Source organism: Pezoporus wallicus, unplaced genomic scaffold, assembly GCF_028554395.1.
Source record: "Pezoporus wallicus isolate ANWC-B61680 ecotype Strahan unplaced genomic scaffold, APGP_CSIRO_Pwel_v1 contig_8234, whole genome shotgun sequence".
Classification (NCBI taxonomy): Eukaryota; Metazoa; Chordata; class Aves; order Psittaciformes; family Psittacidae; genus Pezoporus; species Pezoporus wallicus.
The window spans coordinates 544,912-557,823 of NW_026637703.1; the positions used below are offsets into that span (position 1 = coordinate 544,912).

The following is a 12,912-nucleotide window of genomic DNA, read 5'->3' on the forward strand; positions in this document are numbered from 1 at the left end:
ATCAGGGTTGGATTTTCTCTGGCTCAGATGGGAGCTGCATTTATGGCTTTGCAGAATGGATCCTGGTGGCTTTTTCTCCTTGTGTGCCTCTGGTGTTGAGGTGATCTCAGCCCCAAGTTTTCATCTATGATCTGGTTCTCTTGATGAAGAGATTTGACTTAAACGGTTTCAGATGCTGGAAAACCACTGGTGTGATTATTTCCTATTGTGCTGTGTGAAAGGTGTAAGGTAGCCTTAAAGACCCACTGCCACCTTATGGCAGTTGCTGAAAAGCAGCCTCTTTAGAGCCCATTCTGTACACACTTCATGCTCGCTTTATTTCTCTTAACTGGTGCTGTTTGCATGAAGGCAGGAGCTTTGTTTTTAAAGAGTTCCTTTGCTCCTTCTGTTCCTTGAAGAAATTGCATAACGTCAGCAGAATTCCTTGTAGAGCCATCCACTGCGGTGCTTCATAGGTGAATCCATGTCTGGGGAGAGATACACCATGGAGCATTGATTCTCCTCCAGTGAAGAGCTTGCTTGTTTTCACGTGGATGCCCTAATCCTTAAAACCAAGAAGGTGTGAGGTCAAGGAGCAGGGACACATTGAACATGTGAGGCTCTTTGGCAGGATCTCCGGCATTCCCATTGCAGCAGGAGCAGGATCGGATGGGAGCAGAAGACTGGGAACAAGCAGGATGGTTCTGTGCTGACCTGGGTCTGATTCCCACCCCATCCACTGTCCCCAAACTCAAACAGGAAGACATTTCTCTGTGGAGCAAACAGTGAGGGTGGTTAAAGGGATGAGCCTGCTCTTCTTTCTGAGATGGAATGCTGTGTTAGTACAGTAGAAGCTCTTGATATGTGATAACTGACTGAAGGGGAGCAATGGTGTTTTCAGATTTCCAAAATAGAAGGAGCTGTGGTTACTGAAAGTTAAAGCTGAAGGAGTTTCTAATTGGGAACTGTTAGGAATACAGTATGTTTTAAATTACAGCTGTCTGGCCAATATGCTTCTAAATAAAGTGCTAGGATTGCCCTGTAAATGAAATACTCAATGCATATTCCTATCAAAACATAGCAACATCTCCCAGGGAGCTCTCATCCCAGGGTCTGTTGCAACAGTCTCTCTTTCTTTCTTTTCTCCATTTTTTCCCCTTCCTCCTGGTGTGTGCCATGTACTCAGTGCAGCCTCCCAGGGAACACTGCATGTTTCCTATTAAGTCAAAGCAGTTTTCAACTTTGCTGGGGAGAGGAGGGGGAGGAAGGCTTGGAAACTTAAAGGGAAAAAAGCCGGGTTTGAAAGGTGGCGAAAGCTGTCAGTCCAAGTGTGCGTTGGTGACTGCCTGCTCCTTCCAGGCTGTTGTCTGAGCCTGGAGGCGGACATTTGGGCTCCCTTGGAGGATGCTGAGGACACTTGGTGTGTCCCGGGATGTTCTGGTTAAGAAACGTTGTCTGTAATGGCTGAGGAGGGAAGGGAGGCATTTGACTGCCTTGTGGCGGAGCTGGGGAGTGCTTCACTGGTTCACAGCAGTGCAGAAGCAATCAGGATTGCAGCAGAAATGTTCTTCTTTCCATTGAACATCCCTTCAGCTTGTTGTGCTTTTGGGATTGCTCCTGAGGAGGCTGAAAGGGAGCTTCAGATTGAGCAACTCGAGGGTCAGGAAGAAGAGGAGCCTGATGGAAATAAGGAAAACTGCCTGTATTTTGCAGGGCTAAATACTGTTCTTTGTATAGGAAGAGAAATCTTCCCTTTTCTTCCATTTGTGCTGCCTCTGCAAGGGAGCTCTGAAAATGCCATACATAACGTGGGAATGAGGCAAGAGCCCTGAGGGACCTGGTGTCCTTTGTGCAGGGAGGTGCCTGTGCTGCTGCCTTCCTCCTGAAAATGGGAGCTTGCTGAAAGGGATATTTGAGCCTTGAGTTGGAGAGTGGAGACCAGAGAGCTCTGGCGTAGAAATGCCTTGTGGTTGTATGGTCCCTGCAGAAGATGTTGACAGGGGGGTGCTCTGCTGGCTCGTTCTGGCTTGGTGGGGAAACTGCTGGAGAGTACTTGGGACACTTAAGGGGGAAAGCTTCATGGGGCATGTTCTTAACCTACATCATGAGCAAAACAGCTTCCTTGTCCAGCCTGGAGATGGGTCTGCAACCAGCTGGTTAGAAAAGAGCCTGTGCAGCTCCCAGCCCCTGCAAGGTGGGGGAGATGGGTGCTGGGGGCCCTGGGGCAGGAGGCACCGCTCCAACAGCCCATGGACCCTGCTTGGGCACAGGAGTGACTCTGCCCTGGAAGCTTCTTTCTTTGGATGGCATAAATTGAAGGTCTTCTTAATGAACACACAAGCATCCCCTGCAAATGCAGTGCAGAGATGCTGGTCCGATGCTGACTGCTTTGCACCAGTTGGCTGGTGAAGCAGCTGCAATGCCCTGATCAGCTTTGCTTCTTGTGTGGGTTTTAAACAGCGTTTAGTGCTGTCACGGATGGCCGTGAGATGTGAACAGCGTCTCTGGTAGCTTCTGCTTGCAGAGTGTGTTTAACCTCAGCAGTGAAAACGTGTCTAGTGTTGAGATGCACTGGGGAATGCTGCCCTTGGGAGGCTGCAGTGGGTCTCGGGGGTTATTCTGCCTCTGAAAGGGGATGTTGGCTGTGGTGGTTTGTTGACACTGCTCTTGTTAAGAGCTTTGGGTTTATTCCTGGGGTTTTGATGAAAGCTTGGTCATTTCATGCTGTAAGGAAGGGCAGCAAGTTGACTGTTTTAAAGCCATCTTTGGTTTGAGCTACAGTTATCTTTTGATGCAGTGTGTAATGCAACTTGTGTCTGTGTAGCTGGAATTGCTTTCGTTTGGGGATTTTCAAATTTGAATGAGTTACCCCTACACCTCTTAGTGACTGATAGCAAAGCCAGGAAAATCTCATTTTATGTATATTAAAACTTGAGATTTACATCAAACAAAACGCCAGTGGGTGAAAGAGAGATCCTTGCTTTATACTGTCACCTCAGATATTCCTTCCCTGTGCATTTCAGTCATCTCGATTTAGCCGTGTTTTAACTGTTTAGTATGAAACTTCTCCAGTGTGGAGGGAAAAGGTGTCCTCCTAGCCAAGGAAGTTCCATAGCCATCTCTTGTGCTCATTTAACTGCTGCCACTTTGCAAGTGTGCCTGGACATGGTGGTGAATTCACTGCTTGGGATGGAGATTGCGTGGCTCGTAGCTGTTCCCAGCCCACAGCACTCTGATGGCAGGACATGCTCCATGCTCCGGCGATGCTCAGCAGAGGAGGGGATGTGTAGAGCAGCACAGGGCATGGCTTCATGCCTGTGTGTAGGGTCTGAGTTTACCTGCCTGCTTCTGCTGCAAGGAGTGGGACAAACAAAACCCTTGTGCTCCCCAGCCCTCACTATGGATTTCAATGGCTTCTTTTCTCCCTACAGTGCAGGCTGTTCCCTGCTCCCCCAGCCCACTGTAGCACATTGCACCCAGCTCGTCTTCATTTGCGTTCTGCCCTTAAAGAGAAGTGCGTTTTGTGCTCTCACTCTTCTGCAGAGAGTTTTCCTTTGGCCAGGACCACGCGGGTGGTGCCACCGGCCCTTTCTGAGCTTCCTCTTCCTCCTGGCCTCTGCTCCGGGGGGAGGTTCTCCATCAGACACCCAGCTCCTGCTCCGGTAAACACCCATCTTGCTCTTGAACCCCTTCCAGCCCATGGCTGCTTACAGATGTTCTGTGAGTGGCGCTGGCAGTTTTACTGGGAGCTTGAGCAGATCCTGGAGCTTGCCAAGAGCTGAGGCTCAATTGTGGAGCCGAACAGAGGCAAACTGCTTTTATTTTGAAGCTCCAATTCCTTCTTCCCATCTCCCCGCCTGGGCCAGCTGCATCATATGGTTTGACATAGGCTGAGCTCGGAGCACCTAGGAGCGCACTATCCCTGTACTGGGGTTTTCCCCCCTCATCCCATTCCCCCCCTTCTTTAATGACTGTGCTTGTGATACCCTTCTAAGGTTGGTTGTACCAGGTCAGGTTGTCTTATTAAGCTCCAAAATGACAAATAGCTCCTGTTCAGCTCAGCAGACTGGGTCTCGAATGCCCTTGCAGTTGGACACTGCATTATTGAAGCCGTTTAACCCATGTGCCTTCATCCTAGTGCTTAGAGGTCAGGCGCTTTACTAAGCAGAACAAAATCATCACGGGAGCATCCCTCCCTGTCCCTTCTGCCTCTCCTTGCCCTGCGAGCGAGGGCTACTCTTGAAGGCCACCGAGACAGAACACCTCGCTGCATGGTTTAAAAGGCTTTTCTCTTTGTTCCAGGCGAGTGCTCAGGTTTGAGGCCTGGCACCCTGTCAGAGAGGTGACAGATGATCGGCGTTCCCGGTGCGTCCCCGGGATGCCCGGGCTGATCGCGCTCCAATGGACGCCCTGGAGCCGGCAGGTTCTCTGTGAAATGGCTGCAGCTTGGAGGGAGCAGTGAAATGGTCTCCTCTGGGCATGCTCACTCTGTAGAGGGAGCTTCTATCACATGAGCAGAAACTGAATCACTGCTCATGAGGATCTGGAATATGCAACTCTTTGAGTCTTCACCAGAAGAAGACCACAGATGTCCGCAGGTACCGCAGGGCCCACGTCTTGCAGACAGCGGCTCCCTGGAGCAGGCAGGCTGGCTCCCTCCCGGTGGGGAGCTGGAGCCTTGGAGAGGAGGAAGGCAGAGTGGGGAATCATGGCTGGGGTTAGGCGTTTAGTTGTTTCCAGGGACATTGGTTTAACTGCCCCGTGCGCGGGGGGCACACGGGGGAGCAGGCAGAGGAGGTTGGAGCAGGATGGAGCAGGCTGATGGAGGCTGGCTGGGTCACTGCTGCCCAGCACTGGGCCCTGGGCTCTTGGGGACTGCAGCATCCGGCGTTGCCTGGCTCTGGGAATGCTCGGGCTTTGTTTCCTCGCGTCCACGTGGTCTTTTATTTGCCTTGTGGGGTGGGGAGGCTGGTCTGGGGCTGGGGGGTTTGCGCTTGGGGGGCTTTTGGTGCCTTTATTTTTGAAAGTGGGAAGTTTCTGGAAATCCCTCCCAGGAGCCCTCCCTGCTTGCAGCTCTTGTCAGCAACAGGAGCAAAGCCTGGGGTGTCTGAGCTGCTCGAAGGCTGAACCTCCAAAAGGGGAAGAGAGGGCCTCTGGCCACATGGCACCTCCTCGCTAGGTCTCCTTTGAGCACCCCTGCTTGCACCAAGCTCTCTTCTTCGGGTGGAGGTAGGAGAGGACTTTGTTTTACCAGGACGAAACAATGCTTTTTGTTTTGGGGTGGTTCCTCCCTTCTTTCTTCTTTTCTCCTGTTTGTTGGTACCAGTTCCCTTGCGATCCGAGGGAACAGCTGATTAAACCGAAACCTCCGTGGTTGATTTCATGGCACGAGGCCCGCGTCTGCAGCTTATTTTACACGTTGCCTAAAATTCAGCCCCTGGCCCTGCCGTGCTCTTTGTTGTTGTTGTGCTTGTGCTGTCGCTTGTGTTACGTACGCTGTTGGCTGCCACAGGCCTCGGTGGGACACTGGAGGTCCCAGAGCCTTGAGGGGTCTGGGCAGAACACAGGCAAGCTCACGCTGTGCTCGAGGGAGACCCCTGAAGCTGCCATGAGGACGCAACATTGGATTTTCAATGGAGGAGTGAGACATGAAGGTGGTGTTTAAAAGATTAAGGAGCTTACAGGGCAGTCTGTGATACCAGATCTAAATATCCATCGTGTCTCCACTGGACTATAAATACTCTCATTGTTTGTCATCCAGAAGATGTGTGCTACAGGAAAAGGCATCGGAGGAAGTCAGGAAGAGAGAAATGAGATTTCATTTGCACAGTGAGGAGCAGAGGCCTTGATGTGCTGCCTGATCAGCTCCTATCCAAGGGAAAAAAAGCATGCTTTGGCTTTGATGAAGACTGAGGAAACGGGCAACCAGAACCATGCTGAGGGAGGTGTGCAGTGTGTGCTCCTGTGGTGGTGACACTGCTGTGACAGCAGCCAAAACCACCCCAGTGCTCTGTTCCTGCGCTGATGCCCTTTGAAAGCATCTGCAGAGAGACGCTGAACAGCCTGACCTACTTTGGAGGCAAGAAAGAAACCCAAGGGCTGGACTTGGCGCTGCTTTTCAGCAAGGGTTAAGAGCCCCAGAGTGGGGCTTTCAGGTCTTGGGTTTTCTCCCCTTCATGTCTTTAACTGAGTTTTCAGTGCCAGCACGAGCCCTTCCCCTCCTCTCCACAACACTTTGGACAGAGCTGGGCTCTGTAGCACGCATGGGACGTATTTTCTGCTCCTCACCCCCTGTTAGAGAACCCCTGGGGCTGGCAGGAAGAGGATCAGGCCCACGACGTGGCATCAGGCTACGGTGGTTGTCCTGGGTCTGGACCCCTGACCTCCTCCATGTGGTGCTGTCTCCTGACGAAGGATTGCATGCATCCCTTGCCATGCCAGGGGGGTATTTCATGCAGGTAAACAAGGAGTTTTAAGGCGCTTCACCTTCCAGGCCAGTTGGTTTGTGGGAGGATTCGCTTGATTCCTGCTGCTTGGCCTTTTGCTGCTTTTCCCTGGAGTTTTTCCTTCTCCCCTTCCCGTTCCTGGAGCTGAGCAGTTGAGGAACTGCCGCAGTGGGAGAGTTACCTTGCTTTAGGTTCAAGCCAAACAGCTCGGGGCTCCGACAGCGCGCGCTCCCCGCTCACGAGGCTCGGCGCACCATATGGTCCTGCAGTGCCATGGAATGGCAGTGATTCGGAAATGAACGTCCAATTTATACTCCTTAGCTGCCCTTTCCAGCCGCTTATTTGGGACTGCTGTGAATTCCAAGCTTTGACACCCACCCCTCTCTGCAGAGGAGACCCTTATGTCCCCTTGTGTTTGCTTTAGGGGATCCATCCCTCCCCGTGTCTGTGTGAGCTGCTGGGTCTCTTGGGTAGAGGAGGAGATGTCTGGTTTTGCTGTGTGGTGGTGTAGGGGGGCAGAGGGGGAGGATGGGCAGTGCTGTCTGCCAGGGTTTACAGTAGTCAGGGAAGCAGCAGGAGCGAAGCTCACAGTGTATGAGCTAGTTGGGAAGGAGTCTTAAAAAGAAAGACAAAATGTAGAGGAAAGAGTGTAGAGCAAGCTGTTTAAAAATACATCCTGGGATCCATCACACCATCTTCCTTCCCCCAATGCAGGCAATGGGTTTATCCCTTCCCTTCAGCCCCCATCAGGAGGGGAAGACTGGTGGATGAGGTGGAGAAGGGTCGAGGCAGTGGGGGTTAAGATGTGATGGGCAAGTGTCTTCCCCGCACCGCTGCCATGCTGTGTCAGAGTGCCTCTTGCAAAAGAAGCTTTTCACAACTTGTCCTTGTTCCAAGGATGAGGAAACCTCTGGCTCTTCTGGCATTTTCTCTCTCTGTCATAATTCAGGGCTGCTTTCACCTGTCTGATGGGTGCGGAGTGGGAGAGGACTGGAAAGGGGAGGGGATCGGAGCCACCTTGCAAGGCTGTTCATGGAGCTCTTGGTGTTAAAGGAGGAACTTTTCCCCTCCTTCCCTCCTCATTTTCCTGTGTGCCTGCAAAAATACTCTTGGTTTGCATTTAAAGGAGAAAACTGTAAGTGCTGGGACTAAGCCAACTTGTTTATTCATGGGGAATACCGTGTTTCCAAGCCTTTCTCTCGCAGAGGAAGGCTTGACAGAGGATGGCAGACTGGGCTGGGGGTTGTATTTTTAGGTGCCATCGAAGCACGCCTGTGATTCGAAGAAGCTAAAAATCATGGCTGGCAATCTGCATCGAGCTCTGCGAGACCTCTCCTCCCGAGTGCCCCCCAGCCCTCAAAGGGGTTAACTTCTCCCTCCAGAGCAGGTGGATTTTGACCTGGATCAGGAGGGGAAAGGAGAGAAAGGCAAGGGATAAGCATCACACCCACCACCAGGAGCCCACGGGCTGCTACTTCCCAGCCTTTTGCAACTTCCCATTCCCAAAACGTGGGTCCCCGTGAGGAGGGGCCGGGGTCGGGAGCCCGCGCCCGCTCCCCTGCTCCTGTCAAAAGATGGCAGGTCAGCGTGTGCCTGTAAACAATGCGGTTATGAAATGGCAGCGCCGGCCGCGCTGAGCATGCTCGGGAGCAGCCTGCAGGGGGAGGTGAGCCAGGGAGATGATCTAATTCAGAGCAATTCTTGGGATTGAAGGAAAAGACCAGGCTCCACTCTTAATGACAGAGCAGAAAAACCAGGCCCCACGCCGGGGACGAAGCCCGTAGGCCATGGAGGAGAGCGTGTGAGCATCTCCCACCTCTAGGACTTCGGGTGCTGGGCAGCGCTGTGTCGCTTTCTCACCCTCCAGGAGAGTAAAGCCTTGGTGAGGTTTGGCTGTAGTTATTAGAGGGACAGGCCCGAGGGTGAAAGTTTTATTCTTATGATTATTTGTCTCTTTTTTCCTTCCCCTTTCCCACATCTACTGCTCCAGCTCGCAGGCATCGCTGCCTCGCTGCTGGCCTTGCGATGGCTGGAGGTGACCCAGGCGGAGAGGGACCTGCTTTTGGCTGCGGTTGGTTTAGGGGTGGGAGGAAGAGGAGCGTGGAGGCTGAAGAGGTGCCTGAGCCCCCTTGATGGGGGCTTGCTCCAGGCTCCTCGTGGAGCTCCGGTTGTATCCAGGCTGAGCCTTCCAGGGGAATGGGTGATTCTGAATTGGCTGGTTTGGTTTTGCTCGACGTGGTGATGACTGTTGGTCTCCACGTTAGGGTTTTTTTCCCCCCCTCCCCGCACGGGTGGTAGGAGAAGGCAGGCAGCAGCTGTACTCCTTGCTAACCTCAGCCCGTGGCAGGAGGAGATGCCTTTGTCTGCTCTGGATTTACACTTGCCTGCACACACAAGTTGCTTTAACTCTACTGGGACACAGCTAGATGGGGACGACGCTTCCCAGCGTGCAAGCAGTGAGGAAGCATAAATCAATCTCTTTACAGGAGGGCCTGGGCTCTGTGAGCCCCCCTGGCCTGAAGCCTGCACGCCATTGAGGGCTGAGCTGGCTTCCGAGAAGCCACTTTAAGTCCTGTTGTGTTCCATGCACGTGTCTCCTTGTTCCCGGCTGTTGCATGCAGGGACTTGCGCCTCGTTTCTTAACGCTTCCCCGTTTCGGGAGTTGATTTGTGCGGCTGGAAGAGGAGCGAGGGCATGGGGGTTGAGAAGGAAATGCTTCGTGCCTCTTAGAAAGGGGCTGGATGAAAGGAATTCAGGAGACAAAGGAACGGCAAAGAATTGGATGTGGGGGACAGACTTCAGGCTGAGGGCAGTGCTTGTTGTGAGCTGCAGATAAAATTCCATGTTCACATGATTGCAGGGGGTTTATAGGGAAGTGACCTTAACCTAAAGGAAAAAAGGGAGCTTTGAGGCTGGTGACTGCATTGTAGGCCAGGTGTGCTGGTGGCTGTTTCCTTCCTTCTCCAGATCAAATGCTTCTGCTGCATCCAGTGACAGGCCCGTGGTCAGCATCGCCATGAGCAGTGATCCCAGGCCTTGCCCATGCACTACAGGACCCAAGCAGAGCCGAGATCTGAAGTGGGCAGCCTGCACGTGCCTGCCCAAGGAACACTCCTTCTACAAGCATTTTCTTAGGCGTTACTTCCTATATAATTAACTCCGAATGTTTGTCTTCAATTAAGGCAGAGGTTATTATGAGCAAGTTGGTTTGGGTTGTGTTACTTATTTTGCTTTAGAAGAGGAAAGAAATCAGTAGGAATCTGCTGGTGCTGGGGTTGCATCGTTGTCTGAGGGCTTTGCCTCTCACCTTGCCTTGCAAACCTTGCGTGGAAGGTGGGATCCTGCCCTGCTGCAGGGCTGGTGGGAGCTTTGCTGGGGGGCTGGTGTTGGGGTACATACCCCAGTGCTGCAGTGCCTGGTTGTGTCCAGCTCCAGGCTGAAGCCTTTCATGGGCCGGGCAGCATCGGTCCCATCCATCCCACTGGTGTGCAGGGGGATGTGTTGGTGCCCTGGGTGGGAGTGAGCAGCCTTTCAGAGGGGTCCTCCTGCTCCCAGCCCTGCCAGCTCAACCTGCTGTGGCTGCACGATCAGCACAGCGCTGCTGCACAGCCCCGGCTTCCCCAACGGGTGAGTTTTAAGACCAAAGAATAAAAAGACCCTGGTGAAGGCAGACATCTTTGCACATCAACCTCCGCTCTTCCTGCGCTGCCTGGAGAGAGCTCTGCTTCATGGGGCAACGCACTGGTCTCTTGGGCTTGGTAAGCTGTGATACGTTGGAGTTCTGCTGTGCATGCGTTGTCTTTGCCTATAAAACCTGTTTGGATCCTTGCGAAGGGCACCTGGATGACGATGAAAATGGCAAGGAGGAGGCTGAGAAAGCTCGCTCTGTTTCCCAGCTTTGTTCTTTTTCTTTTTTTTTCCTTTGGTGGGCTCTTTTTGTTTTAAAGGCACCACTGTAGCTTCTGGTTGCGTTTGGAAACTGCAGAGCCTTGCCTTGGCTGGTCTGACCTGTCCTCCATCCCCTCCAAAGACCTCGCGGAGGAGAGGAAGCCTGTTTTCGTGTAAACAGAGCTAAAACTGAACCAGCACAAGCTCCTCTGCTTGGATCCTCGTTGCTTTTAAAGCCAGAATGGGTCCTTCCTAAGGTGCAATAAGTCTTTTCTTCCCCTCAAAACCTAAAAATGAAAGGGTTGGGGGGTGCTAAAGCTTCGTTGCTGGTGGTGTCTATTCCTGATGGAGGCTCTCCAGCCACGAAGGTTAATAATCAGTCTGGGGTTGGGGAGGGAATGGAGGCAGACGAGGGAATGGAGGCGGACGAGGGAATGGAGGCGGACGGCTGCAGGAAAGGGGGGAAGGAAGAAAGGGAAAAAGAAATGGCGAGAGTGAGACTTTTATTGTGAAGCAGCGTGTGCTTGGCAGTTGGCTTTGTTGGGGCTGCTGCAGGAGCCGGCATTCCCGGCGGGAGGGTGGGTATAGGATTTCCCTGGCAATCCGAGCGACGGCCGGGGCATGGGGAGTGGGAGCAGCCAGGGCAGCTCGCTCTGATTTCAGGGAGGGAAAACCCACCCCAAACCCCAACACCCCCCCCCCCCCCCCCCCCCCCCCCATCCCCCAAATGGAGGTATTGACAATGCCGTGAAGTTGCTGCTGAGTTGGCTGGGTGGAGCCGTGGGTTGGTGGGGATGAATGGCAGCGCTGCCCGTGGTGGTGGGTGCCCCTGGTGCTGGGAGCAGTGATGGAGCAAGGAGGGCAAAGGCTGGCCTGGGTGGAAGAGGCTTCGAGCGCTTCACAGGGGCTTCCTGTAGCTTCCTTTGGATCAAAACGCTTCAACCTTCCCAGCTGGCTTTTTATTTGTAATTCTTATTTGATGTTCTACCTTGATGCTGAGTTGTTTGTCTGTTGCAGAGCAAGGCATGGAGGTTGTAAAGGCGCCGCCGCTGCTAGCGAGAGATGTGTCCGTGAGCTAGGAACAGGAGAGCCCATTGGGTGCCATTGGGTTGGCCTTGCCTTGGCACCCACCTACTCTCCCAGGACTAAAGGGGATGGTTTCATGGCTTTGAGAGCTCCTGCTGCTGGGGCGGGCCCCGGGGCAGCCTGGAGCTCCTGCTCAGTGCAGTGAGGAGGGAGGGTGGTCGTTGTCTGCTGAGATCTGATGGGTGCCAGCAGTGGCTTTTCTTCAGGCATCATGGGCTGAGCAACAGCAACGCCTCTGAGGAGGGGAGAATGTGGATGGTTTGTGGAGTGGGGTTACTGCTGATGAAATAAAGGCAGACATAGAATCAGATGGCTCCAGTGACCTGCTGCAAGTCCCGGGGCTTCCAGAATGAGTCAATTTAACAGCAGGAATAGCAAAACCTTTCTTTGTTGCAGCAAAGGCTGGGAAAACACCCTGGTCCCTTTATAGGTTGGGGGCCTTCATTTGCTGCTGCTGCGTGTGGCAGGGGCCTGGGTGCCCATGGGTAGGAGCCATGGGGCTGTGCTTGAGCCCCATCTCTCTGCAGGTCTCTTTGCGTTAGTCTTGCAGCAGGGTGAGTCCATGAGGAAAATGAAGTTATTCCCAGCTTACAGGAAGTCTGGCTAGACAAGGGATAGGCTTTACAAGCAAATGTTTGCAGCAAGGATATATATTATTGGCTTAGCAAATATATATAAAAAGAAGCTTATCTGTGTTCAAACTCTGGGCTGTGTTTTCATGATCATTCCTGGGTGGAAGCTGTTGGACACTGCTGCAGGTATGTTTTGTTTGAGGATGTCTGGTCGGCTGGGGTTTCAGATGCTTGCAGTTTGAGTTTTGGTCTGTGTCTGAAGCTGGTGAGCTCAGGGCATAAGTTCCCTCTTGCTAGGAGCATCTAGACTTGCCTGTTTGCAGTTTGCTTGTGCCTAGGGCAGGAGCCATGTACAACCACCTTCCTCCTTGCTAGAGGAGCAGTCCTTGAAGGTGCCCTTAGCAGGCGGTGGAGACCCTGTGCCCAGCCACATCCTTCTTCCATCAGCTGTGTGTTGCTATGTTCGGTGCATGATAGAGGGGTGCTGCTGGCACCGAGGGGCAGGGATATGGTCCTGGGTGAGCCAGATGTGGATGTGGTTCTGGATGAGCTGTCCTTGCCTTGCATGGAGCTGGGGGCTGCCAAAATCAGGGTGGAGGAAGACCCCACACTGCAGCACTTGCCAGTACTTAGTATTGCAGCTGAGCTGACAAGGAAACACAGATGAGAGGGTGGCTGGTTATAGCAATGCCAACATCAAAGCTCATCCCTCCTGCTAGATGCAGACAAACATGTGGGGAAGGGCGAGCTGCTGCTGGGGCTGGTTTTGGAGCTGATACACTGGGCTTCATGTGTGAGTCTTATCTCTTTTTGCTTGCTTATAGGAGATGGGCAGGTTGTTTTCTTTCCCTTTCTTTATCACTTAGTGTGCTTTAAACCTTGTGATTTGCAGGGCTGCGGGCACCATCTGCTCTGTGCGGGCCTGCAGCACTTGGCTTGAC

At 52.9% G+C, this 12,912-nt stretch overlaps 1 protein-coding gene across 8 annotated transcripts in view; it reads left to right on the forward strand.

Annotated features, from left to right (window-relative positions):
- Window positions 1–12,912, forward strand: part of EHMT1 (euchromatic histone lysine methyltransferase 1) — a 114,924-nt gene that overhangs the window by 41,032 nt on the left and 60,980 nt on the right. The window contains exon 1 of one of the 8 annotated variants that reach the window (XM_057407363.1): window positions 4,307–4,577. The exons of 5 other annotated variants lie outside the window; for them this stretch is intronic. In XM_057407363.1, coding sequence (XP_057263346.1) covers window positions 4,515–4,577 — 63 coding nt within the window. In that variant the 5' untranslated portion in view covers window positions 4,307–4,514. Of the gene's footprint in view, window positions 1–4,306; window positions 4,578–8,055; window positions 8,308–12,912 lie in introns of those variants that run through there. 2 more of the 8 variants (XM_057407373.1, XM_057407366.1) reach the window with 2 other exon arrangements.